This window comes from Erythrolamprus reginae, chromosome 5, assembly GCF_031021105.1.
Source record: "Erythrolamprus reginae isolate rEryReg1 chromosome 5, rEryReg1.hap1, whole genome shotgun sequence".
NCBI lineage: Eukaryota > Metazoa > Chordata > Lepidosauria > Squamata > Dipsadidae > Erythrolamprus > Erythrolamprus reginae.
Window position 1 is genome coordinate 23,589,162 of NC_091954.1, and position 27,769 is coordinate 23,616,930.

Here is a 27,769-nt window from a genome sequence, read left to right on the forward strand (position 1 = left end):
TCTTCTCTTTCAAAAGCAGTCATTACTTTTGAGACATTACCTCTTGAAACGCCAAACATTCGGGCACTTTCTGTTACACTAGCGCCTGCCATTCGAGCACCAACAATTTGGCCTCTTTGAAAGTCTGAGAGGTCTGACATTTCAAGAAGGTTATAACCAATTTCCTTAAATTTCTGTAAAAAAAAAGGTAGTTAAAAAAACATATCAAATAACAGAATTTTAAAAAACACATTAAAATATGTCAAGTTTTGATTGACTTGAACATGTTCAAACATTATGATGCCAAAAAGTCAATTGTTTCCATTTTTTTGTCCACACCCTGTAACTTAGAACTAAGGAGAAATTTCCTGACAGTGGGAAAAATTAGTCAGTGGAACAGCCTGCCTCCAGAAGTTGTGAATGCCCCAACACTGGAAGTTTTTAAGCAGATGTTGGATAACCACCTGTCTGAGTATAGGGTTTCCTGCCTAAAGTAGGGGGTTTGACTACAAGAGCTTCAAGGGTCCCTTCCAACTCTATTGTTGTTGTTGTTGTTTGTTGTTTGTTTTTGTTGTTTGTTTTTGTTGTTGTTGTTGTTATTGTTGTTGTTGTTGTTGTTGTTGTTGTTATTATTATTATTATTATTATTATTATTATTATTATTATTATTATTATTTCCCAGGTTCTCACCACCTCTGTTTCAAGAAGGCAAGACCTTGAGATGGGGTTTTTTTTTTGAATGCCACTTCAATGAATCTGGTGATACAGCGAACTGTGATTCACAATGCACAGAATGTTTCTCAGCAGAGAAATGTGTTCCAAAAGACTTGCTGTATTAATCAAGTAGTGCCTTGAGGCCCCAACACGACACCGCAGTTCTATCCTGCTGCAGTCAGAAAATTAAAGAGGGCAGAAATAGATACAGGAAGATACACAAAATGCTTACACCACCTTCAATAAAAACAGCCTCGCGGGTCACTTTGGAGCATCAGCCAGCCATGGGGGGGGGGGGGGGGGAAGATTATAGCCAGGAAAGACACACACACTAGTGGAAGCTTTCATTTTCTTTCAACACATTTACTTTGCAAATTTAGAAAAAGCTGTAGGCCCTGGAAGGGAAATAGAAGACAGCAAAAACACAACCCCTCCTGGGCAGAAGAGTCCATCTCAAAGAGGCTTATAGGTTGCAATTTGAAGGAGACAAGACATTATTTTGATGGCAGAAATTTTCACCGTCACCACTGTCACTTCAACTCTTCCACCCCCAGCGATATGAAAAATGGGCATGTTTATAGAGAAGAAAAACTTTGCTTCAGAAGAGAACATCTTTATAAAAGCAGACAACTGGAAAAGGTTTTAAATTTAGGGCAGTGCTTCTCAACCTGAACTACTTTAAGACACATGGATTCCAACTACGAGAATTCCCCAGCCAACTGACTGGGGAATTCTTGGAGTTGAAGTCCATGTATCTTAAAGTTGTTCAGGTTGAGAAACAGTGGTCTATGGCAGAGGTAGGAAACAATGGCCCATTTTATGAGTTGTGGACTTCAACTCCCAGAATTCTTGAGCCGGTATGGCTGGCTCAGGAATTCTGGGAGTTGAATTCCTAAAAGGCCCATGGTTCCCAACCCCTGATGTAGGGCATGTAACTTATCCCCATCCACAGTCCACCCACCTGCTTCCCAGATAACTGGACTTTCTGTCCAACTGGTCTTGGAAGTGAAAAACTTTCCCTAACATTCATTTTACCTTTACTTTAAGTTAAATCTTTATCCCACTGTGTCCTGCATTCAGGATGATGATGATGATGATGATGATGATGATGATGATGATTGTTATTATTATTATTATTATTACATCACTATGCTGGATTTCGTATTTCATCACCAGTCGGGCGCTTCCCAAGCACCTAGGACTGCGTGATGTAGCGGCGAATTATGTTTGCCGATCCCAGTAAAGCGGTGGAGATTTTGTCAATTCCAATGGTTTTCAAATGTCCGCTGAGATCCTTTGGTACTGCGCCCAGCGTGCCAAGTACCACTGAGACCACTTTCACTGGCTTATGCCACCAGAGTCGTTGCAGCTCAATTTTTAGATCTTCGTATTTCACTAATTTCTTTAGCTGCTTCTCCTCAGTTTTGCTGTCCATGATCCATACTTTCTTTTTCTCCACAATCAGGATGTCTGGTGTGTTATGCTTCAGAATTTGGTCAGTCTGAAGTCGGAAGTCCCACAGTAGTTTTGCTTGCTCATTTTCGATCACTTTTTTGGGCTTATGATCCCACCAGTTCTTTGCCACTGGTAAATGGTAGTTCCGGCACAAGTTCCAGTGGATCATCTGTGCCACAGCATCATGTCTATATTATTATTATTATTATTATTATTATTATTATTATTATTATTATTCACAGCAAACAAGATTTATATGCTGGATTTCATATCACAATATCACAAGTCGAACACTTCCCAAGCGTTTAGAACTGCATGAGGTATTTTCGGATGATGTACACAATCCAAGTACGGTCCAAGTGCGGCCTTTTGCAACTGACAGGTTGTGATTTTGTCAATATTTATTGTTTTCAAATGCCGGATGAGGTCTTTTTTATTTTTATCATCATCATCATCATTATTATTACTTTTTAAATGTTCAATTAACTGAGTTTCATGTTTAATAATAATAATACAAACAGGCCTTGAATTTCTCCTCTGTCTTTTGTTCTGTCTTTCAGTATCTTCTCATGGCTGGTGTCCACCAGAGGTTTTAAAAAAATATTGATCAATGCAGCACAACTAATAACACAGCCTCTGTGTAGTGTGACTTTGACAAATGACTTCATCATTCTGCTATGATTACCTTTTGTACTACCATCACCTCTTTACCAATCGTAATGTTCCCTCAGCTTTCATTTCCCAAATTAAACCTATGGTGAATTTTTGAGGGAGCTGGGGACATGATAGTAGTCTTCCAAGACTTGAGAGGATTTGTTTGTTTGTTTGTTTGTTTGTTTGTTTATTTATTTATTTAATTTTATTTGTATGCCGCCCCTCTCCGAAGACGCAAAGAAGAGGGGACAACCTATTCTCCAAAGCACCTGAGGGCAGGACCAGAAGTATGATAAGATGGAAGCTTATCAAAGAGAGATCTAACCGGAACTAAGGAGAAATTTCCTGACAGTGAGAAAAATTAATCAGTAGAACAGCATGCTGAAGTTGTGGGTGCTCCATTACTGGAGGTTTTTAAGAAGAGATTGGACAGCCATTTGTCCAGAATAGTATAGGTCAGTGATGGCAAACCTTTTTTTCCTCGAGTGTCAAAAGAGAGAGCGTGCGTGCTATCGCACACGCGGAAGTGCCCACACACCCCAATGCCTGGGAAGGGCAAAGACAACTTCCCCAATCCCTGTAGGTTCTCTGGAGGCTGGAAATGGCCTGTTTCCCAACTTCTGATAGGATCAGTAGGCTCGTGTTTCACCATCCCCAGGCTCCAAAGGCTTCCCTGGAGCCTGGGGAAGGCAAAAATGACCTCTCCCACTTCTCTAGAAGCCAAAAATACCCTCCCAGAGCCTCTGTGCAAGCCACGAATCACCTGGCCGGCACAAACATGCATGCTGGAGCTGAGCTAGGGCAACAGTTCGCGTGCCAGCAGATATGGCTCCGCGTGCCACCTGTGGCACCCATGCCATAGGTTCACCATCACTGGGATAGGTCTTCTTGTATATTCAGTTTCCAGATTTGAAAACCTTCTAACTTTTTTCCTGAACCAGTTCTGATAAGTGAGCATCTTTTTGGAAACACAGCAGCCAAAATTAGAGACAGAATTCAAGTTGGATTCTGACCAAAGTTTAATGAAGCGGAAATATTATTTGCCAGGCTTACACAACTGTACTTCTATTGACAGAGCCTCCAATCACCAAGACGTTTCCAAGAAGCTTCATTATTTATTATTATTATTGCCAAGCCAACTCTCCCTTATCCCCTAAGTTCTTTTTTCACCCTAATTTTCATTTGTGTCCTTTCTTCTCTCATTCCCATTTCCTACTTCGCAACCGCAGCTAGTTCCTGCACAATTCAACAGAGCAATGAAACTAATTCAATCAGGTGGCAGATCCTGCTGGGCAAAGTCGATTTCAATTCTACTAGAAAAGTTTTGTAAAGTGTTATTGAATGGCAAAGTATTGCTGAGACAAGATAGGAGCCAGAGGAATTAAGAATTATTGGCTATTTCCGCTGATTCCACTTTGCTTGATTTGGACACTCAGCAGCTTAAGAGGTTGTGCTTCGAACGGCCTACAAATCAACATCTTGGATTGCTCTTAAAAGCACTACAGTCGTAGAGGGCCAACAAAATGACTGGCAAATCTAATAAAAGCATGTCTACTTTTGTTTTCTGAATTGTTTGTTTGATCAGATGAGAGAATGAACTTCCCTTTCCAGAGGCTGAAATGCACGGAGGGTCATAGAGACAAGATGGCCGCTGCAGATACATGACTGAAGTGCCATCTCTTCTATGCTCATTGTGCATGAGATGCTTGTACCAAGGGCCTGGCTTCAATTATGCAGTTGCAGCTACCATGTTTTCTTTAAAGAGAATCATTTGCAAATTATGTGATGGCATCTGAGAATTCTTTCATCTTCACAATAAAAAAGAAATATTATTTTTCTCTTCTGAAAGGGTGAAAATATTATATGTATGTATGCATGTATGTATGTATGTATGTATGTATGTGTATATATATATATGTATATGCATATGCATATGCATATGCATATGTATACTACACACATATATTTATATACATAAAGGGATTGGATACTGTAGCCTAGAGGATAATTATCTGCCTTACAAGCGAAAGGTTGCAGGTTCAAGTCCCAGTGGGTATGGCTAGCTGATGAGGCCAAAATAAGGCCGAAATAGATCTATCCTAGTATCCCTTAATTTTCAAATTCAGCAAAAAACCCATGTGAAACATACAGATAGAATTGTCGGCTATCAATAAAATTAACTGCCTTGGAAATGGCCCTGGGTTGGGCCGAGAGGCAAATAAGGAGCTGTGATGTTCCTTCAATACACCAGGGTGATTCGACACAAAAATATGTAACCCTTCCCTGGTGCAGGGCTGAAGGGATTGGATACTGTAGCCTAGAGGATAATTCTCTGCCTTACAAGGCAAAGGTTGCATGTTCAAGTCCCAGTGGGTATGGCTAGCTGATGAGGCCAAAATAAGGCCAAAATAGATCTATCCTAGTCTCCCTTAATTTTCAAATTCAGCAAAAAAACATGTGACATATATTCACACCCACCCACCCACACACACACACATTTTCACCCTCCTGCCTCTGGCACCTTTCAGAGGAGAAAAATAATATTTCTTTTTTATTGTGAAGATGAAAGAATTCTCAGATGCCATCACATAATTTGCAAATGATTCTCCTTGTAAAACTACAAAGTCTTTATAGGATTCACACACTGAACTAACATCCACTGAACCATGTACAGTTCTTGCCATCATATTAATAAGAAAGATGTTGTGATCCTAGAAAGTGTGCAGAGAATAGCAACTAAGATGATTAGGTGTCTGAAGCAGAGGTGAAATTCAGCTGCTTCTGACAGGTTCTGGAGAACTGGTAACAGAAATTTTGAGTAGTTCTGAAAATTGGCAAATACCATCTCTGTCTGGCCCCAGAGTGGGGTGGGAATAGAAATTTTGCAATATGGGGATTTTGCAGTATCCTTCCCCTGCCACGCCTGCCACGCCTACCAAGCCACGGCCACAAAACCGGAAAAACTTTGAATTTCACCCCTGGTCTGAAGGCTAAATTGTATGATGAATAGTTGAGGGAGCTAGGTATGTCTCTAGCCCATTGGAGAGAAGGATTAAAGGGGACACTGAAACTGTCTTCTAGTAATTATTATTATTATTATTATTATTATTATTATTATTATTATTATTATTATTATTTATTAGATTTGTATGCCACCCCTCTCCGTAGACTCGGGGCGGCTCACAGCATACAATAAAGCAATTCATGACAAATCTAACAGATTTTAAAAAACATTTAAAAACCCCATTATTAAACCAGACATACACACCATACCATACCATACATACCATGAGCCGGGGTGGCGCAGCAGGTAGAGTGCTATACTGCAGGCCACTGAAGCTGACTTGTCGATCTTAAGGTCAGCGGTTCAAATCTCATCACCGGCTCAAGGTTGCCTCAGCCTTCCATCCTTCCAAGATGGGTAAATTGAGGACCCGGATTGTGGGGGCAATATGCTGGCTCTGTTAAAAAGTGCTATTGCTAATATGTTATAAGCCGCCCTGAGTCTAAGGAGAATGGATGCATAAAAATCAAATAAATAAATGAATAAATAAATACATAAATTGTATAGGCCCGGGGGAGAGGGAAGGGGAATGCCTCAGTTCCCCCATGCCTGACGGCAGAGGTGAGTTTTAAAGAGTTTACGGAAGGCAAGGAGGGTGGGGGCAGTTCTAATCTCCGGGGGGAGCTGGTTCCAGAGAGTCAGGGCCACCACAGAGAAGGCTCTTCCCCTGGGACCCGCCAGACGGCATTGTTTAGTCGATGGGACCCGAAGAAGGCCAACTCTGTGGGACCTAATCGGTCCCTGGGATTTGTGCGGCAGAAGGCGGTCCCGGAGATATTCTGGTCCGATGCCATGAAGGGTTTTATAGGTCATAACCAACACTTGAGGGATTGCCACAGAGAAAAAAGGGATTGATTTGTTCTCCAAAGGACCTGAGAGAAGGGCAATTAGTAATGGGTGGAAGATCATTAAATGGAAATCCAATATAGAAGTAAGAAGAAATTTTCTGTCAAAAAGAACAATTAATCAGTGGAATAGCTTGCCTCCAGAGGTGTGGATGCTCATCTTTGGAGGTTTTCAATTAAAAAAAATTGGACAACCATCTGTCCAGGATAGTATAAGGTCTCTTGCCTTGAGCAGATTTTGGACTAGAAGATTTCCCAAGGTTCCGGCCAGTCCTATGATTCCATGTTCTGATCAGAACAAGTTACAATGTCCCAGTTCACACAAAGCCAACCATAGTTTACTGACAACAATGCATTCACACAACACAATAAGCGCAAGTGCGCAACCCACACAAACCACAGTTCCACAGTGAGGTGTGTAAACCACAAATATCAACCTGCACCTAGCCCCCTAGAGAGGTGTCTAAACATTGCTTTTTACAGCAGAACAAGGGAACCAGGAAAAACCTTAATAAAAACACCTGCCAGCTAGCTAGAACCATCATCTGCTTTAATGATATATCTGTGCACAAAGTTGTTGGGGTGCCATTTCTACTGTGAATTGGTATGCTGTGGATGTTAAATTAGAGATTTAAACTTCCTGGGTATAAAAAGCAATGACTTCTAGCAGAAGTATGGGGAGCTGTTGAACCTGGATTAATGATTATTATAATCAAAGTAGAACTAGCATGCATCCAAATGGTGATTCTTACAAATGAAGCAAAGGTGTATTTACATCTGTTTAAGCTAAAGTGAAATGGAAGGGAATCTCACAACTTGCAAAATTAAAACCCTGAGAGAATATACCAGGTTGGGGAGGGGGAGGTATTAGAGAGATCCAATTAAAAGACTTCAGAGGAAAAAAAAACTTTGCAGAAATAACTCCATCACCATCTGCGACAGCTGTCCTGATACAAACATTAAAAATGCATCCATTATTTCTTTTTTAATAAAAACAAGCTTCCATAAACCCATAGCTGCCAGTTCTGCTTTGTTTTTCTTTTTGAAACCGTGTTTATGATCAGAGTACTTTTATCAAAGAGATGCCATGGAAACATCATAATCTTCCATCTTATACACATTAGTGTATGCGCAGAAAAAACATTCTTCGTGTCTTAACTCACACGCTATTAGCACTGGAACTTTTCCAGAACAGACGGAAGGGACAACTGGCAGATCTATTATCATTATTTTTTTGATGATGATTAATATTATTCCCGGGAGTGTTTATCTATCTTGTTGCTAATGGCTGCAACTTTCAGGTGATGCCAGAGTGGATGGGTGCAACGTTTTGATGTCCTTTGGGATTTTAGGGACAAAAGGAAGAGATTTGAAGGACTGGTTTTGCTTGTTAAACCCAACACACCCAATGAAATTTAAAAAAAGAATTGAACACATTGGCTTCACCCAATGCAGAGCTGTTTTGGGATGACAAAACACATTGGAGTCTAGAATGTTGGCCCCTGGGTGATAAATCCACGTGAATTAATCTTCCCCAAAACATGAGTCAAGTTCAAAGGAATTCCATCAGAGTTCACCAAATGATCTTATTATGGAATTATGAGATGGTCCCTTTTCAAGCAGAAATTATTCTGTCTTGAGAAGACTTTGACCAAGGATCCTATTTGGTTCCTTTCATGAATGGGTAGCAGCAGCTCCCAACTATTATTTTAGACTCCCCACAATTCAGAGTGAATTTTGGGACCTTACTCAGACTGTGTCTCACTTCTCAATTGATAACAGAACATCCTCCACCTATAGAATACGAATTTCCTTATGGTACACACAAGAAGGGAGAGGGCACTTGGAACATTTGGACAAAAAAATGGAGTGGGATTTGGAGATTTCCAAGCTGCACAGAATCTTAGCTAGAGGTACTCCTGAACCCCTGAAAACCTCCAGCTGCCCACCTCTGGGATTGATACTTTTGAATATTGAAAAGTTCCTGAGAATATTGTGAACAGTTTCGAAAATCAGAAGGATCATCAAAGGCCTCTTTTCCAACAGCGACCACAGCATGATAGACTTCAGCCTCAATCTACACCATTGCAAGAATCATCTTAATAATGAGACACCCAAGTACAACTTTTAAAAAGCCAACTATGAACTTATAGACTACAACCTCTCAACTCTTGACTGGCAAACTCTATTCTCCGGCTTTAGCACTGCTGATGACCTATGTAACATCTTTTTGCTTGAAATCAAAAGAACTATCAAATTACCCGTACCACTAATAACCATTATTACCAAGAAAAATAAACTACCCATATCAATAAGGAAGCTACAATTAAAAAAAACCCTCTGGTGAAAAAACAAAACAGGTTATGTGTTATGCTGGGCTTCACATTATGAACCCCAGTGAAGTCAGGAATATAAATTCAAACACACACGCTGATGTAGAGTAAACAGAAAAGCCATTTATCCAAAAATAATATGGTGTACATGCACTTTAAACTGAGCAAATGAGTTCATACACAGATAACAGTCCTTGCAAGCTGTGAGAACAAAAACAAACAAAGCAGATAAGAGCAGCTGTGGAAGCATCACAGCCAAACCTCTTCCAGTCAGTCCACAAGTTTTTACTTAGCTGTGAAATATCCCCAAGAGTCTGTGAAAAGCCAGGAACAAAATGCAAACACGACGTCTCCTTCTCCAAACAGATAATCTCCCACATGCGCTCTCTGCAATGCTGGCAATTTATCAGCAGCCCCATTAGCCTAATTGCCCCAGCCATAGGTGTTCTCCCTTATCGTCCATGATACCTGCACAGTTGTTCCTTTCTCATCATATACCTGTGTCTATGAGCATCTATTAACCTATCTTCCTCTGAGTCTGATGACTCACTAATGGGGTCATTAGCTAATGGGCTGCCTGCATCTACCTCACCTTCCGATTCTGCTTCACTCCCAGCGTCTGCCCTTGACAAAGAATCTTCACTGTCCAAAGCAGTTGACAGTAAGACAAGTCTCTGGGAACCTGAGGATTCTCCCAAACCAACGTCCACAGTCCTCATTGCAGGAGCTGGCCCAGAGCCAACCACAACACTATGTAGCCAACTTCAAAAACCACTACAAAAATATATGTCACCAAATAAAGACGGAATGCTTCAACTATCACAGCAAACAAAAGGAAAACCTTCTGCACACCAAATTCAACTGCTCCTTCTACAACTTTGTAAATAAGAAACTCAAGGACTCGAGACTCATCCCACCACTAAAAGGACCAAACAACTAAGAATGCTACAATGAAACAGTCAAACCTCTTCAACACATTCTTTGGCTCAATCTTTGCAAACAGCACAAAATACAAAGATTTAACACAAATAGACGTCACTGAAGACAATGTTGAAAAAGCACTATGCGGCCCAAAACCTTCTCTATCAATCGGGCCTGATGGACTATGTGCATGCTTCCTAAGAAAGCTCTTCCACAGCCATAGCTGGACCACCAAGTATAATCTTTGAAAAATCTTTCAGCACCAGTTCCCTACCAAATCTATGGTCACTAGTCATAGTCATCCCCATCTTCAAAAAGGAAGATCCCAGTCTAGTAGAAAACTACAGACCAATCTCTCTATGCTGTGTCACATGTAAAGTCATGGAATCAATCATAAACTAATCCATTACACTCCACCTAGAAACTAACAACCTAACAACAAACAATTTGGTTTCAGAAAAAAAAATTCTATAACCTGCAACTCCTACACTGCAAAAATATATGGATTGCACATCTCAATCAGGGCAAATCAATATATGCAATTTACATAGACTTCTGTAAAGCCTTTGACTCAGTGGCTCACGATAAACTATTTCTAAAACTGAAATCCTACAGCATCTCTGGACCCCTACATGACTGGATAACTGTGTTCCTATCAAACAGAGTTGGAAGGGACCTTGGAGGTCTTCTAGTCCAGGCGCTTGCTCAAGCAGGAAACTCTATACCATTTCAGATGAATGTTTGTCCAATTTCTTCTTTAAAACTTCCAGTGTTGGAGCATTCACAACAGAAAAGAAGTTCCAGGCTTTCTGCAGTCAAATGATTGCAAAATAATGATAATGATGATGATGGTGGTGGTGATGATGACAACAAGAGGAAGAGGAAGAAGGGAAAGGGAAAAGGGAATGGGTAGGAGGAAGAGGAGAAGGAGGAGGAGGAGGAAAAGATCATCATCCTCTGAATCTCAAGGAGTGGTTAACTCAGTGGGGTAGGGATGAGGAATGAGCAGAGGCAAAAGCCTGTAAACACAATAAATTTCCTCCCACAGATTAAAAACAAATAAAGTAATCATAGTCAACCCAGCTCTTGCATAATTCTGAAGCCCAGATATATCACTAGCCTCTTCCAAGTCAGTCCTCCATTCAGCCCACTGCAATTTCTCAGCATACTGTACATCCAATTTATTTGGAAGGAGGCATCAGAGGGCAATTGTGTCTATTAAGCATTAGCAAAGAGAAATAAAACCCAAGCTATCAAATACGGGAGGATAAAATGTCTAACTCAGAGGGGGGAAGTGTGGAAATACAGAATTACTGGAAGCACCAGGGTTTATTTAGCCCACAACTCTTCGAATTTGGCAACTGTAAGACTTGTGGACTTCAATTTCCAGAATTCTCCAGCCATGCTGGCTGTAGAATTCTGGGACTTAAAAGTCCACAAGTCTTAAAGTTACCAAGTTTGAAGACCTCTGCTTTAGCCAAATACTTACTCCTATTCCCCCCCCACACACACCGCTTTCTTATTCAGCAACTTTTCCACCACCACCCCTCCAAGAAGCTTCTTCAGTTTTGACTGACTTCTCCACCAACTAGTCAGAACTAAAGAAGCTTCTTGGATGAGAAATGAAACATCTTCAAAGAAAAACCAGAAAGTCCAGTTGCCTCTTGGAAATAAAAGCACCTTTGGGTCACATGACTATAGGATGCTGCAAACAGCCCAAAATGTGAGCCAACTGCCAAGGGCCCAAAATGTGATTATCTTTGTGTGGGAATCTGTGTGTATGGGGTGTGTGTGTGTTCACATATGTCCACTATAACTTTGAAATCATTGAAGTGGCTTTTGGGAGAGCTATCATAAGTTCAAAGCATTAAGCAACTGGTCCTTGTTGTGAGCCGCCCCGAGTCTGTGGAGAGGGACGGCATACAAATCTAATAAATAATAATAATAATAATAATAATTACCTGTATTCCAAAAATTGAGAGATCTCACCCTGTAGGCTTGGTGAAATGAAATTACATCTAACTATGAGAAGTGAAACAGGCACATAGCTTCCGATTAGATAGAAGGAGAGTGGGTTGGAGGAGGAAAAAGATAAATCCAACAGAGGAAAGCAATACAAACTTAAGAGAGGGCCAAGAAGGCTGAGGATATTTCTATGACAACAAGGACAGAGGAGTTAAAGCAGTATTTTTATCAGAGGTACTTTATGGCTGTGAAAGCTGGATGCTACGAGCAAGTTGCAGAAGAGAAATCCCTTCCATTTATGGATTTGGAGACGGTTACTATGGGTACCAGGAGCCAGAAAGAAGAACCAAGTATTTTGTTCATTTATTTATTTGTATTCCTCCTTTATTATTTTTTTCAAATGATGCAAGGCAAAGAACATATACAAGACACCTTCCTCCTTTTATTTTCCCCCACAACAACAACTAGTGGTGAAATCCAGAAGGTTCTGAGAGGTTCTGGAGAACAGGTAACAGAAATTTTGAGTAGTTGGGAGAACTGGCAAATGCCATATCTGGCTGGCCCCAGGAGTGGAGAGGGAATGGTGATTTTGCAGTATCCTTCCCCTGGAGTGGAGAGGGAATGGTGATTTTGCAGTATCCTTCCCCTGGAGTGGAGAAGGAAGGGAGATTTTGCAGTATCCTTCCCCTGGAGTGGGGAGAGAAGGGAGATTTTGCAGTACACTGGTACCTCTACTTACGAACTTAATTCGTTCAGTGACCAGGTTCGTAAGTAGAAAAGTTCGTAAGAAGAAGTAATTTTTCCCATAGGAATCAATGTAAAAGCGAATAATGCGTGCAAACCTATCCCAAAAGTCATCCCTTTTGCCTTGCGCCACTGGGAATCCCTGCCTCTGGACTTCCGTTGCCACCTGAAGTGCACGTTCTTCCACTGCTGGGATTCCCCCGAGTCTCCCCTTGCTGGGATTCAAATCAGCGCCAGCAAAAATGAAGGGAATCACAGCGAGAGGGAGGCTCAGGAGAATACCAGTAGCACAAGAACGTGTGGTTTGGATGGCAACGGAAATCTGGAGGCAGGGATTCCCAGCGAGCGGCGGCTCAGGGAAATCCCAGCAGCAAAAGAACAGGTGCTTCATCTAGCAACAGAAGTCCGGAGGTGGGGATTCCAGTGAGGCGAAGGTCAGGGGAATCCCATCAATGCAAGAACAGGCACTTTGGCTTGCAACGGAAGTTTGGAGGCGGGGCATCGCAGTGGCGGCACTCGGGTTCGTAAGATGAAAATGGTTCAGAAGTAGAGGCAAAAAAATCTTAAACAGCGGGTTTGTATCTCGAAAAGTTCATCAGTAGAGGTGTTCATAAGTAGAGGTACCACTGTATCTTTACTCTGCAATGCCAACCAAGCCACATCACGCCCACCAAGCCACACCCGTTAGAACCAGCAGAAAAAAAAATGGATTTCACCACTGATAACAACCCTTTTAGGTGGGCTGGGCTGGGAGAGAGTGACCAGTCCAAGGTCGCCAGCTGGCTTTCATGACTAAGGTAGGACTTGAACTCACAGTCTCTGACTTTCTAGTCCAGTGTCTTAAGTACCAAACCAAAGGCGAGCTTCTCCTTTCAAGCCATGATCAGCAAGAAGAAATACGTCTATGTTGGGTATGAAATATGAGTGTATGATGTAGTGGTGGTGGGGAATGGCTGCATTCAGAAAGGGGAGGCATGTAAAAGGAGAAGACAATCCCCTGGTGGGTAGACAAGGTCAAAGATATGACTGGAAAGTTCTTGGAAGAGATAGAATCATCATTAAACTGAGATGGTAGGCTTTCATCCATTGGGTATTACTTGATCCAATGCACTCAACTAGCTTTGGCAGTCATTTTTAACACTGAAAACTGCAATTAACCAATATTCTTGGTGCTCTAATTAAGCAGAGCCAATGCACCATAATAATACAAAAAAAGAATGTTATGTCTGGGACCAGGAAGGGAACTTGGAGAGAAGAGACAGTAACCTCACAAATTCCCATTACTGATTGTATCATGAACACAGGTTTTGTTGTTATAGGAGAGTTTTGCATTGCTGATTCCACTTAACTCTGTTCAACATGCCTAAAATCGACCTCACACATAGTCGAACTATTTGAATACAACTGGGGCAATGAATGAATGAAATTCCCTTCAGCGTTGCTAGAACCTGATGGGTGACCACTCCAGGGCTGTCCAAAAGAATAATAAGCCAGCTGAATATCGCTGCCTTTGAATGAAAAATCCACTGAAATCACAAAACCCACAGGCTCTCCACACTAGGATCTAAAAATAACTGCAGAAGTTATCATTTTAGCAATAGCAATATTGAATGAATGATTTTTAATGTTTAGCCTTTTTAGAATGTTTTAAATTAATTATTTATATTAATTAGATTTACATGTATTATTGTATACTGCTGGGCTTTTTAACTGATGTGTTGTGAGCTGCCCCGAGTCCATGGAGAGGGGCAGCATACAAGTCCAATTATTTATTAAATAATAAATAAATAGCATTTAGACTTATATAACGCTTCACAGTGCTTTACAGCCCTCCCTAAGCAGTTTACAGAGATCAAGCATATTGCCCTCAACAACCTGGGTCCTCATTTTATCCACCTTGGAAAGTTTTACTGATCTTGGAAGGAAGAATCAACCTTGAGCCTACTGAGATTTGATCTGCCAAACTGCTGGCAGCTGGTGATCAGCAGAAGTAGCTTGCAGTACTGCACTTAACCACTGCACCACCGAGACGCTTCTATTGTTCTGCCTTTGGACTTCCTCAAAGCCTGAGAAATGGGACGCTTTTCCTTAATTAGCGTTACAGAGCCACACATTTCATCCTTATGACCAAAATAAGCTACGTATAGTGTGCCAGAGCATTACTGTCACCTGCCTTCAGTTTGCATGAGTCATTCATTCTGAGCATGCCTCTTAAGAGCAGATCCCAGATTCAGTTACCTACTTGAAGGCCTGCATTGCTGATGCCAGTCGGTATGGAAACACCAGAGTTTGATGCATTAATGATCCGGCTATACAAGGCAGCTTTCTATATTCCAAGGCAGTTACTCATGCATAGATGCTGCAGGCCAGAGGTGTCAAACTCGATTTCATTGTGGCTGCATCAGGGTTGTGTTTTTTCTCAGGAGGCAAGGGGAGGCGGGGGGCTTGGCCAGCTTAATGCCATTTGTGTCAGGTGTACCTGTGGTGGCCTGAGTACTTTGCCAGCGGAAGCTGGCTGCTGGGTTCCGTTTTCGGCTACAATGGTGTCTCGTAACCCTCTAACAGTGAAAACGGAGCTTGGGAGGGCTGTCCATGGCCCTTGCTAACTGCTTTTTTGGCTGCAACAGCCTCCTGTGACCCTTTGTCAACAAAAATGGAGCTGGGGAGGCACGCTCAACACCCCTGAGCTCTGTTTTTGCTGATAGAGGTGGGTTGGTCCTTTGCTATTTCCAGGGCAGCCTTGTGGGCTAGATCTAAACACTAGGTGGGCCGATCTGGCCCCGGACCTTGATTTTGACACCTCTGCTGTAGGTCAGGGGTCCCCAAATTTGGCAACTTTAAGACTTGTGGACTTCAACTTCCAGAATTCTACTGTAGAATTCTGGGAGTTGAAGTCCACAAGTCTTAAAGTTCCCAAGTTTGAAGACCTTTGCTGTAGGCAAATTTCCTTGGTGAAAAACATTTGCAACTGCAATAGTACAGCTGCTGAAAGAGTATCCTAGGGGCCTTTGTTTGTTTTGAATGTTCTTCTCGTAGGTCAGAAGAACAGTTTGAATGTCAAAAGGTTGAAAGCATTAGAAGATGCTTTTTTTTCTAACATCAGGACATTCTAAGGCTGGAAAGATTCAGAAGAGGCTATCATCAGAAGCGATCTGTTTTTTCCTTTTAACCAAATGAAAAGGTCCTGACCATTGATGCTCCACACACTTCCATCTGTCAGGCTGAATATGTCAAGATGCTGAGTTTATCCAAAGGATGTTAAGCAGGATAATTATGCCCGTTAAACACATAAAAGGCTACATTTTAGCTACAGGCGTGTGTGGTAAATTTTCTGGGAGAAAATTGTACACTTCAGGCAAGAAATTTTAGGTGTAGATAATCTTGAACTTCGCTGTCTAACCTAACCTTAGTATACAAGATCATCTACCTTAATGTCCTACCTGTTAATGACTATTTTAATTTCAACTGCAATAACACTAGAGCTATCCACAGAAACTAAATGTAGTCCACGGAGAGGGGCAGCATATAATTCCAATAAATAAATAAGTAAGTAAGTAAGTAAGTAAGTAAGTAAGTAAGTAAGTAAGTAAGTAAGTAAGTAAGTAAGTAAGTAAGTAAATAAATAATCCATCCTAATCCTGATTGCAGAAAAGGGTGCCTAAAAGAGGCTAGAACTCAGTGTCTCCTGGTTTCTCCCATGATGCCTTAATCACTACACTAAACTGACTCCCTAAAGATAACAATTTGTGAACTCCAAAACACTGGGGTTTCTTTTAACAATTTTCTTCTTTTCTTATCCTTTGATTCATCGCATACTAAGAATGCTCCTACTGGGATGTGATTATTCTGACATCATCAATAAATTTTCAGTGATCACTCAGAAATTTGTATCAGTTATATTATGTCAGGGACAGGTAAGGATATAGTGGTACCTCTACTTATGAACTGGGCCTTGAGATACTTCTGTAATGGAAAAATTTGCTTTTTCAGGTCTTCTTTCTCTTCCTTTCTTTTGAAGGACAAAGACTGGGACTTTGGAGATTGCCCAATATGATGGAATGATTTAATTAGTATAACCTTATGCTTGATTATGTTTACAGTGGTACTTCTACTTACGAACTTAATTCGTTCCGTGACCAGGTTCTTAAGCAGAAAAGTTTGTAAGAAGAAGCAATTTTTCCCATAGGAATCAATGTAAAAGCAAATAATGTGCACGATTGGGGAAACCACAGGGAGGGTGGAGGCCTTGTTTCCTCCCAGGAGATTCCTAGAGAAGCCCCACGGAGGCTTCTCCCCACCTTTTCCAGCACTGTTTCCTCCCAGGAGATTCCAAGAGAGGCCCCACGGAGGCTTCTCCCTGCCTTTTCCGGTTACAGTTTTGTAGGCTCGGGTTTGTAAGTGGAAAATGGTTCTTGAGAAGAGGCAAAAAAATCTTGAACACATGGTTCTTATCTAGAAAAGTTTGCAAGTAGAGTCTTTATTAGGTAGAGGTACCACTGTATATTCTTCTGAGTCAATCTCAGCTCTTAGTAACTGAACTAGAGATGTGATGTTCATGTTGCTCGTAGACCAACAATGAAGAAATGGCTTGCTGCTGTCTTTTTCTGGGAATGTTCTGTTAAACTTCAGATCTAGAACACAGAACCTCTGATCTAGAACACAGAACCTCTGATCTAGAACACAGAACCTCTGATCTAGAACACAGAACCTCTGATCTAGAATGCAGAATAATAGGGCTAGAAGGGGCCTTGAAGATTTTCTGCTCCAACTCCTGGCTCAAGCAGGAGACCCTAACATTCTAGGCTGTCCAGTTTCTTCTTGAAAGCCTCCAGTGATGGAGCATCTACCACAATGTCTTGAGGCAAGTTGTTCCACTGATTTAATTGTAGGAAGGTTCTAGTAGAGATACATGCCCTACCCTTCCACTTTTAAAATACAGTGGTACTTCTACCTGAGAACACCACTACTTAAGAATTTTTCTATATAAGAAATGGGTGTTCAAGATTTTTTTGCTTCTTAAGAACCATTTTCTACTTAAGAACCCAAACCCGAAAAAATTTCCAGGCAAATTTGAGAGCGGCACGAAGGCCCGGCCAGTTTCCTGCCATTCCCTCTTTAATCCCAGCCATCTTGGGGTTTGGGGGCTACCAGGAGCCTTTCGGTGGTGCTTAAGGAGGCTTTGGCAGTCCAGAGCAAATGAAGCATTTTCCTTTCTCTGGGCACTTGGAGAGGGAATAAACCTCTGCCAGCGTCCAGAGAAAAGAAATACTCCCTTCGCTCTGGGCAACCCAGAGTGAATGGAGCATTTTCCTTTCTCTGGGCGCTTGGAGAGGGAATAAACCACTTCGCTGTGGTGACTCCCTTGCACTGCCTCCCATACACCCGGCACAAGGTTGCCTCCCAGAGCATCTGGGCACAGAAAGGCAAAAGAGGGTGCTTCGCCCCAGCCCGGTGAACTTGGCTTCAGCCAAACCGAGGAGTCACCACAGTGAAGGAAAGGCGTCGGCTAAAAAGCGAGCGAGCAAGGGAGAGGAGAGGGGGGCCCTTCAGCATGAGAAGCAAGAGGAAGTAGGTAGCAGCAGCAGCAGCCGCCGTCAAAGGAGTGGGAGTTTCCCCTTCTTGCCCGCCTGTGTTTCTCTCTCTGGCGCAGTGTATGGGAGGCAGCCTTGCGCTGGGTGTACGGGAGGCGCATACTCCTCCTTGCTGCCTCACAGTCCTCTTTTTTTTTTAAGCCTTAAAGTTTTGGATTTTTTTTATTTTTTCGATTCACCTCACCTCACCTTCTTCCTTCGGCAGCGACTGTCCTCCTCCTCTTCTTCCTTCTTCTCCTCCCACCCAAATTCTGAGCCTTTATTTCTTTCCTAATCGGTTTGTATGCATTATTTGCTTTTACATTGATTCCTTCTACTTACATTGATTTCTTCTACTTACAAACTTTTATATTTAAGAACCTGCTCACAGAATGAATTAAGTTCTTAAGTAGAGGTATCACTGTATGGTCATAACTGAATCCAATGCCATCGTAATCAACCATCTATTAATTTTAATTATTTTTTTAAAAACATGTAGAAGACTACTAGCCAGATTGTCTGGCATTATGACAAGCATAAATACTGTATAATAAGAATATAAAATTACAAGGGAAGGAACATCAGCTACAATGTAACAATGCACATAATAATGAACAACCCCCCCCCCCCTTTTAAGGCTAATATTTTAAATTTACCATTTTGGAGCACCCACAACTTCAGGAGGCAAGTCATTACACTGATTAATTGTTGTCACTGTACAAGATTTCTAGTTTATACAGTAATGGGAAATCATGGTGATCTTCCAATCTAGAAGTAGTCAGATCAGTTAGCTTTTTCAGGATAGGTCAAGATCAGCTAGGTGCTGTAATCTGCTGTAGCTTTTCAAGGTTATTTTTCTGTATTTGACTTTCTAGAGTCATATCTCAAAAACTAAACATCAGCCAGGAGAATGAAGGGGTTGGGACCAGTCAAAAACACAACTCCAATTACTTTCATATGTGTTTAATTTTAGTTGGCATTAAAACACATTTAATATTAAATTACATTTAATATGTTTTCATAATTTTCCTCTTTTTTCACTGTAAAACATGCGTTATGGTGGCAGTTTTGGAAGAATTGGCGGTGTTCAAAATTTATAATCGTATAGATAGTGTTGGGGACTTAGATCATATGCCCTTCTTTACATGAATTACCATATGTGACATCAGTACTTTGAGAAATATAATGGCTGTTTCTGCCAGCTTTCTCAATTCAAAACACTGATCCTCATTTGAAGTGCTAGAACTTGAAGTTAAAAATATTTGATAGCGTGAATTGTCCTTTATCACCTCACCATACCTTATAGTATTTCAGGAGATACTCTTCTCTAAAAAAATTTTGTAGACTAAATATATTACACATTTACAACAAGATCCTTCTTATTGCAATACCTGGTTATAAATGTCTTCCCAAAAATGTTTGATTAGTGCTAACTTTGATTTCATAGGGGCATCAAATAATAATGTTTGATCTTCTGCCCAAAGTTAGTAAATTTTAAGTACTGTTTTTTAAAAGGAGGTTTTTTATTACTGTGTGTATCATTTAATTATAGATTTGATGTTCCTTCCCTTGCAATTTTATATTTTTATCATATTCATGCTTATCAAAATGCTAGACAAAACTGCTTGATGGTCCTTTATGCATTTTTAAAACCCCCAAATAATTAAAAAATACGTTGAATGGTTACAAGAACATTGGATTCAGTTAAGGCCATGTTTTAAAAGTGGAAGAATGGGAAATGCATTATACTCAAGGTGTGGGTGATTGATTCCCATCCTGGAAATCAGCAGAAAATTTTTTAAAAATGGATTCAAAAAGAACTATAAAATAGAGGATAGCCATACAAGAGCATTACAAATACAGTAGAGACCTAGTTTTAGTATAGCGATATACCACTTGAAACTGATAGTCCTTTAAGGTATATCATATTAGAAAACCAACGTTATAAATGTGAATGTTGCTTTTATTACAAGTAATCAAATCTTGCAAATAAGCTCCCCCATCCCTTTTGCTCATGAGAACTAAGGAGTGTCTTGTCTCAGCCACTTTCTCAAATTATATTTCTGCCTTGGGCTCAGAGTTTCAATTATCTAATGGTTGTTTTGACTGCAGCTCTTCCTCCTGTTTATCAAGATCAACCTTCAGCCCATCACAGAAACTGGTAGAACATAAGGTTTAATCCCACCTTAAACACGAAACTAACTGGTTGACATCGAGCTACTCCTTCTCTCTCTACGCTACAAGGGCAAAGCAAAAAGCTGCTATGAAAGCTGTCGGGACTGCTCAGGCCTCAAGACATGACTCGAGGGCACAGAAAAATATTCTTAAGAAAGAACTAAGAGAGATTTCCCCTATTCTTTTTATATTTCTTAATTTAGGATCTTTTGTAGAGCAATCGTGCATAAAATATTGACATTGCACGATTCTTTGAATGCTTCCAACTATAATTTTGCAAAGCATCTCCACATTATTAGGGACTTGTAGTAATTGAGGGCCGTATATTGTTTTGAGGCAATCGAAGAAACAATGCCTGGATTTTGGAGCAATAATCCTCAACTGATGGCTGCGACTGAGCTTGAAATTTTTATTATTGAGATATTTGTTAAGTGAGTTATACCGCATTTTACGACCTTTCGTACCATGGTTGTTAAGTGAACCATTGCAGCTGCTAAGTTAGTAACAAAGTTGTTAAGTGAATATGGTTTCCCTGTTCTGACTTTGCTTATCAAAAGGTCCAAAAAAAGGATCACATGATCCAAGGACATTATAAATGGTCATAAATATGAACCAGTTGCCAAGCATCTGAATTTTGATTACGTCATCGTGGAGATGCTACAATGGTCGTAAGTGTGAAAAATGGTCATAAGTTACTTTTTTTCAACGCCGCTGTAACTTTGAACAGTCACTAAATCAAGGACTACCTGTAGTGGGATCCTAGCAGGGGTGAAATGCTACTGGTTGGTACCAGTTGGGCTGTACTGGTAGTTGTGCACCCCAGTGGTTCGGAGAACCAGTAGCGAAGGCAGCATGAGGCTCCACCCACATGCCTGGACACGGCCATTTTCTTATTTTAACCCTCTGCGCATGTGCAAAAGGACAAAATATCCATGCTTCCGAACCTGTAGGGAAGGTGTTGTGGTTAGCTCTGGCCCAGCTCCTGCCCCAAGGACTGTGGATGTGGGGAGACAGCCACATGCCGCAGGCCTGTTTTGCCTCCCCTGGAATCTGCTGATGAAGGCTCCTCTGACCAAGAAGACATGAGTGACAGGGAGGAGAGTGTGGCAGACAGCTCAGAAGGAGATCAATTCTCTAGCTCCTCCTTGGATTCAGAACAAGAGTTAATGATACAGCCACGCATGCAGAGAGCGATGCATAGGCAGCAACAACTGAGAGAGTATTATCAAAGAAAATGAGGCCACCTGTGGTTGGGTGGGGCTGTGGTGATTAGTGAGGCTGCTATAAAGAGCAGCCTGTGGGTTTGGCCATTGTGGAGGATTATCTGATCATTGTGTTTCGTGCCTGCCTTGCTGACTTCAACCTTGGTGTGTTGCTTTTTCCCCGCTTTGAAAGTAAACCAGAGCAAAGTGTGTTTCACTTTGTGAAAGAAGGACTGTGAATTGCCTCACAGCTGCAAGCTTAAGTATCTCAGAACTGATAAGAGACTTGTACCAATTACCAGCTTTTTGGAGACGAGTGCTCTTTGCTATACAAAAAGAGGGCTTAGTTTAAGTGAATGTTCGTTATAAAGAACATTGTTTTGAATTTTCAAGCGTGTGTGTCTGAAATTTGTACATGTGAATTTTCGGGAGGATTCTACCAGAGAGCTCGACAGAACAGAAGGTTAAGTAGATTTCACCATTGGATCTTTCAGAATCTACTCTAGCTGGGAAAACTTGTGAATGGCTCCAAACGCCTTCTCCCTATTTCAACATCCCTCTGCAGTGGCAAGGCAGGCGGAGGTTGTTGAGACCTGCAAACTACCCTGCAATTCCGATCCTATGTAAAGAAGAGCTTTGCCAAGTGGGCAAGCATGCCCTGCCATCCTAACGTTTTGCTCAAATCCTTTGCACATTGTTTGCTTTTCAAGTTTTTGTAGCAGGACGGAGGACCACGTTCAGATGCTCAACTCAATGGGAATCATCCAATCTGCTTAATGTCTCCTTCTCCCCAACCCCTCTTACTGAAAGCATTTGCTAATAAATCAGGGAAGGAAGGGTAGTGAGTGGAAAAAAATGAAGTCACTCTCCAGATACAGATACAAAGGGGCAAAAGCTAGCTTTTCTGAGTTTTACTGCTTAACCAAATGGCCTTTTTCCTACCAGTGAAGCTGCCATTAAGGGAAAGCGCAGCTGCTTTCCGGCCTTCCTTCCCATTAGCTGAGCAGACAGTCTCATCTCTGGGATGAGCTTTCACATGGACCAGACCAGATGTCAGGATGTCACTAGAAAATATCTGCCCAGCCTTCCTAATACTTAGAGGAAGAGATTGAAATGAAGTAGCTGGATATGATCTCCCAATTCTGAATGCCTAGTTGCTAAATTCAGTGGGGGACTTGTCAACTGGTAAGTCTAGGTTTGCATGAGTGCAAAAATTAGGGCGTTTTTAAAAAAAACCATGAAGGTGAAAAAATCCAACACAAGCCAACCTGGACACTAGAGAATGGTCTGTCTTGGATGAAGTGGAGAAAATAAGGTAGATATCAGAGGAGAATATTCTCGAAGGCAGTAGAGTTGGCTAGCTAGCTAAACGGGCTGCACTCAATATTTCACTGCAATGTTTCGCTGCTTCTCTCCCTTATGGATTAAATGCTCACAAGCACACAACTGTATCTTGATTTGTGGCTGGGAGAGATCCAGCCTTCAGCCATAACGTGATTAAAAATCAAGAGTGGCAAAATATTTTGAGGGAAAAGCATTTCTGCATTAAGTGGTCTTCAGTTATTGCCCGCAGGAACTGCTAGTATGTTTTTGTCTATTAGTGCAGATGTTAAAGCATCTGCTGCAGAGGTCTGGGACCATGAATAAAATTGCAAACTATATTCATTTTCCCCCCTCCAGGAGCTGAAAACAGCTTAGATGGGGACCTCCCTTCATTTTGTATGTCCTCCCTATGCCTTTTATCATTCGGTACTCAAGATATCATGCAGGTGAAATTTTACCTGGCATGAAGAAAAGCAGCTGAGATTTCATTTGCTAAATTTAAGAGCAGAAGATGATCAGGTTGGGCTTAAGACAAGTGGGGAGGGGGGAAGAGCAGTCTCAAAACGCCTGCATTTCATGGTTTTATCGGCACAAAAGCGTAACCGGAATTAAACTGTAAAGCAGGGAAAACAGGGTCTTCTTTCAACTCGGGGTTTTTTTCCTAGATATCTCTCGCTTTCATTTCTGTTCTAGATCCTGCAGAATACATCTTTAGAGACTGGGAGGAGGTGCGAATTAGTAATAGGACTGCAATGAGTCTGAGCCAAATCGCCTTTTGGTGTTCCTTTGTCTACCCAGCAAAATAAACAAAACAAACTTAAAGAAAAAAACATCTCTTTATGCTAAATAGATTATTCCGTGAGAACCTGGACAGAAACAATCAGAGTGACCCACCTTTCCTATCCTAGGGGAGCAAACCTAGGAAGAAACCCTGTCAAATCCAGGGCAGTCTTTTGCCACCGGATTCCTAAAATCAAGCAGGCGCAAGTTTCTTTGGTTACTAAATGCAGCAACCCTCGGACACCCTCGTCTTCCTTCGACCCCTAGGCTCCAGCGTTCTCAGCACCAACAGTTGCAGCAAGACTGTTTAATGTGTGCAAGGCATCAGCTGAGCCAGGTGTGGTTAGGAAGAAAGGCTACAGTTTGCCTTGGAAGAAGCAAAATTACGCAGAAAGGGCAGCTCTGGTGGTGTACAGTATCTCTTCTAAGTTGCCAACAAGGGGACATAAATCATTTTTACGATGGCATTTCAAAGTTCTTCCTTTGCCTTCCAGGCAGATGTGAATTTCTGAGGGAAGGGAGGAGAGAGGGAGAAAGAAAGAAGGAAGGAAGCTACTCTTCCCTCCACTGCTTCGATATCTTTTATCAGCATCCTGCTTCTCTCCCCTCCCTTCTGCTCCCCTCCCTTATCCCACCCACCCAGCCTGGGTCCCATCTTATCCTCTGAACTGAAGGAGTCTCGCCCTGCAGCTTCCCACTTTCTTCAAGGTCTGCAGGTGCTGGATAACCATCCTCCTTTTTCCTTCCTTCCCTCCCTCCCTCCCTCCATTTCAGAAGCATTTTCTTCCCAGGAAAGACAAAGCTTGCCCCTGGAAACCAGCAGGCACTTATTGGGTGGGTGGGTTTTGCCTTAGTTAGAGGGCTTCTTTGCCAGTCTAGCGATGATGGATGATGAGGATGAGGATGGTGAGGACCCGTTTCTTCCCACCACTAGAGGCCTTTTCTCTCCCTGCTCCATCTTGCCACTCTCAGCAGTCACCAGAGGGAAATTAAAAAAACAAGGCAGAGTTTTTTCACCCACTGCAGCAACCAGAGCCCTGCCTGGGCCAAGGCATGACCACATGAAGCCTATCCCCCCCCCCCCCCCCCGCATCCATCCCACCATTGCTCCCCTGCCTGTTCCTCCCAAGGCTGGCAGGCTCTCCCCCAGCCCCGCCAACCTGGCACCCTCGAAAAGCCTCAGGTAGCCTGCATCCCCGTCAGTAGGACTCTTGTGGCCAGGCGGGCATCACAGGGCACGCTTCACCAACCCAGAGTTTAAAAACACCTGGGGTTGTTATTTGCAGGGGGGGAGGAAGAGAGAAGGGGGAGAGGGAGGGAGAGGGAGGAAGGGAGAGGGAGGAAGGAAGGGAGGAAGAGGAAGAGAGAGAGGGAGGGAGAAGGAAGGAGAGCAAGAAGGGAGGGGGAGGGAGGGGGAGGGAGGGGGAGGGAAAAGGAGGGAGGGAGAAGGAAGGAGAGAAAGAGAGAGGAAGGAGGGGGAGAGAGAGGGAGGAAGGAGAGAGAGAGAGGTGGAGGGAGAAGGAGGGAGAAAGAGAGGGAGAAGGAAGGAAAGAGAGGGAGGGAAAAGGAAGGAGAGAAAGAGGGAGGGAGGAGGGAGAGAGAGGGGAGGGAAAAGGAGGGAGAGAGAGAGGGAGAAGGAAGGAGAGAAAGGGTGGAAGGAGGGAGGGAGGAAGAGAAAAGGTGGGAGAGGGAGGGAGGGAAAGAGGGAGGGAGAAGAAGGGAGGGAGAGAAAGAGAGAGGAATGGAGGAGACATCCGAGGGGTGTGTGAAGATTTCGGGGGCGACCGCACTCCGACTGTGCCCGATTTCGCCCGGTCGCCCATCCATCCACCCAATCTCGGCAGGGCGGGTCCCTCTGGCGAAAACCGCCCAGAGCGAAGCTTCGCAGATTCTGCAAGCCGGTCGAGTCTGTTTCGCGAGTCCCCCCCACCCACCCCGTTGCAACCGAGAAGCCGGTCCAGCGGTCCCGTTTTCCGCCCGATCGGCGCCGACGGACGGCGAGAGACCCCCGAAGACTTACAGAGCGCTTCCGCAGCCCTCTTCCGACCCCCCCCCCCGACCCACCTCCCAAGCAACCGAGGTCCTCACTTGACCCGCCTCTGAAGGACGAGGGGCTGAATAAGGCTTTTCTTCCCACCCACGTCCAGCTCTCCCCCCACCCGTCCCGCCCTTTGCACATGCTCAGAGGTGGGCTCGCCTCCGTGGCTCTGAGTGCTAGCGGAGTCCAGCCCAATTCTGCTATTGCACCTGGGCATTTCCTTTCCTTCCTTCCTTCCTTCCCTTGTCCTTCCTTCCCTTTTCCTTCCTCCCTCCCTCTCTCAACAAGAGAGAGAGGAGAGAGATGGAGAGATGGAGGAGAGAGAGAGAGAGAAAGAGAGAAAGAAAGAAGGGAGAGAAAGAGAGATCGGGAGAGAGGGACAGAGGGAGGGAGAGAGAGAGAATGGAGGGGAGCCAGAAGGAGAAAGAGAAAGAGACAGAGGGAGAGATGGAAGGAGAGAGAGAAAGATCCAATGGGAGGAAGGGAGACAGGGAAAGAGAAAGAGACAGAGAAGGCGAGAGGGAGAAAGAGAGAGAAAGAAGGGAGAGAAAGAGAGATTGGAGACAGGGAGAGCGAGAAAGAGAGAACGGGAGGAAGGGTAACAGAGAGCGGGGCAAAGAGAAAGAGACACCTGCGCGATTTCGCTCCTACCCAGGTGCGGTAGCAGAATTGCGCTGGACTCCGTCGGCGCTCAGAGCCACGGGGTGAGCCCACCTCACCGGGCCACCTTAGCAGCCCTCCCCCCTCTGAGCATGTGCAAAGGGCTGCCCGAGGCACCGCCGCCCTCCCAAACCTGGAGACCCCGCGGTGGGTCGGTGGGTGGGTGGGGGGAAAGAGAGCCGGCGTGGTCGGGGGACTCACGTCTCGGAAGCGGTTCCAGTGCTTGATCTTGCCGCTGTACTGGGCGATGGAAGACAGCCACTGCTCGTCCTCCATGAAATTGCCCGGGCTGTCGCCTTCTTTGGCCGCCGCTTTGCCGTCTCCTTCCGCCCAAGCCGCGGCCAGCAGAAGCGGCACCAGGCAGCAGCAGCAGCCCCGGGCTCGCATCCTCGGCAACTGGGCCTCCCCTTCGGGATCGCCGCAAAAAACGAAAAAGCGCCTCGGTTGCCCGGCCCCGCCTCGGGCTTCTCCTCCGCCGCCGCCTCTGCCTCCGCCGTCCCCTCCGCCCGGACTCCGGCAGCCGAGAAGCCCCGAAAGCCGAGCCTGCTCTGCGGAGACGCCGCTCGCAATCTCCAGCTCCGCCGGGCAGCGGGCGAGGATGACGGAGCCTGCGCCAAAAGAGGCCGGCTTAAGTCACCGGAGCGGCGGCATCACGTTTGACATCACGGCACCTGGGAGGGGGGGGGAGGAGCCCATCCCGGCGGCAGGAGAAGAAGGAGGGAGCCGATCCGCAGATAGCCCCGGTCGTGATTGCTTCCCACACAGATGCTACATCATCTTCATCATCATCACCAACATCCACCATTATTTCTTCTTCTCCCTCCTCCTCCTCCTCTTCCTCTTCTTCCTTCAAGGACAAAACCCATCGTGACCAAAGCAGCAATAGAAAAAATCAGTGATAAACCTTAAATGGGATCAGGAAAAGAAACAGGGAAGAAGGTCTGGGAGGAACTTGGAAAGAAATAAAGAATAATAGTCTTTGTTTCTTCTTCTTCTTCTTCTTCTTCTTCTTCTTCTTCTTCTTCTTCTTCTTCTTCTTTTTCTTCTTCTTCCTCTTCTTCTTCCTCCTCCTCTTCCTCCTCTGCTTCCCCCTCCTCTTGCTCTTCTACTCATCTTCTTTCTCCTCTTCCACCTCCTCTTCTGCTCCTCCTTCTCATCTTCTTCTTCCTCCTCCTTCCCTCCCTCCTCCTCCTCATTCCGCATATTCCTCTTCTTCCTCCCTCTTCCCTTCCTCTTCCTCTTCTTTCTCCCCTTCTCCTCTTCTTCTCCTCTTCTTCCTCCTCCTTCTTTTCCTCCCCTTCTTCCTTATCTTCCTCTTCCTCCTCCCTCTCCCTTTCTTCCTCTTCT

General features: G+C 43.5%; 1 protein-coding gene across 2 annotated transcripts in view; it reads right to left on the reverse strand.

Moving 5' to 3' along the window:
• Positions 1-27,020, reverse strand: part of SPOCK2 (SPARC (osteonectin), cwcv and kazal like domains proteoglycan 2) — a 118,195-nt gene extending 91,175 nt beyond the window's left edge. For both annotated transcript variants that reach the window (XM_070752230.1, XM_070752232.1), the window contains exon 1: positions 26,624-27,020. In XM_070752230.1, the coding sequence (XP_070608331.1) occupies positions 26,624-26,809 (186 nt within the window). In that variant the 5' untranslated portion in view covers positions 26,810-27,020. The remainder of the gene's footprint in view (positions 1-26,623) is intronic.
• Between the last annotated feature and the right edge of the window lie 749 nt (positions 27,021-27,769).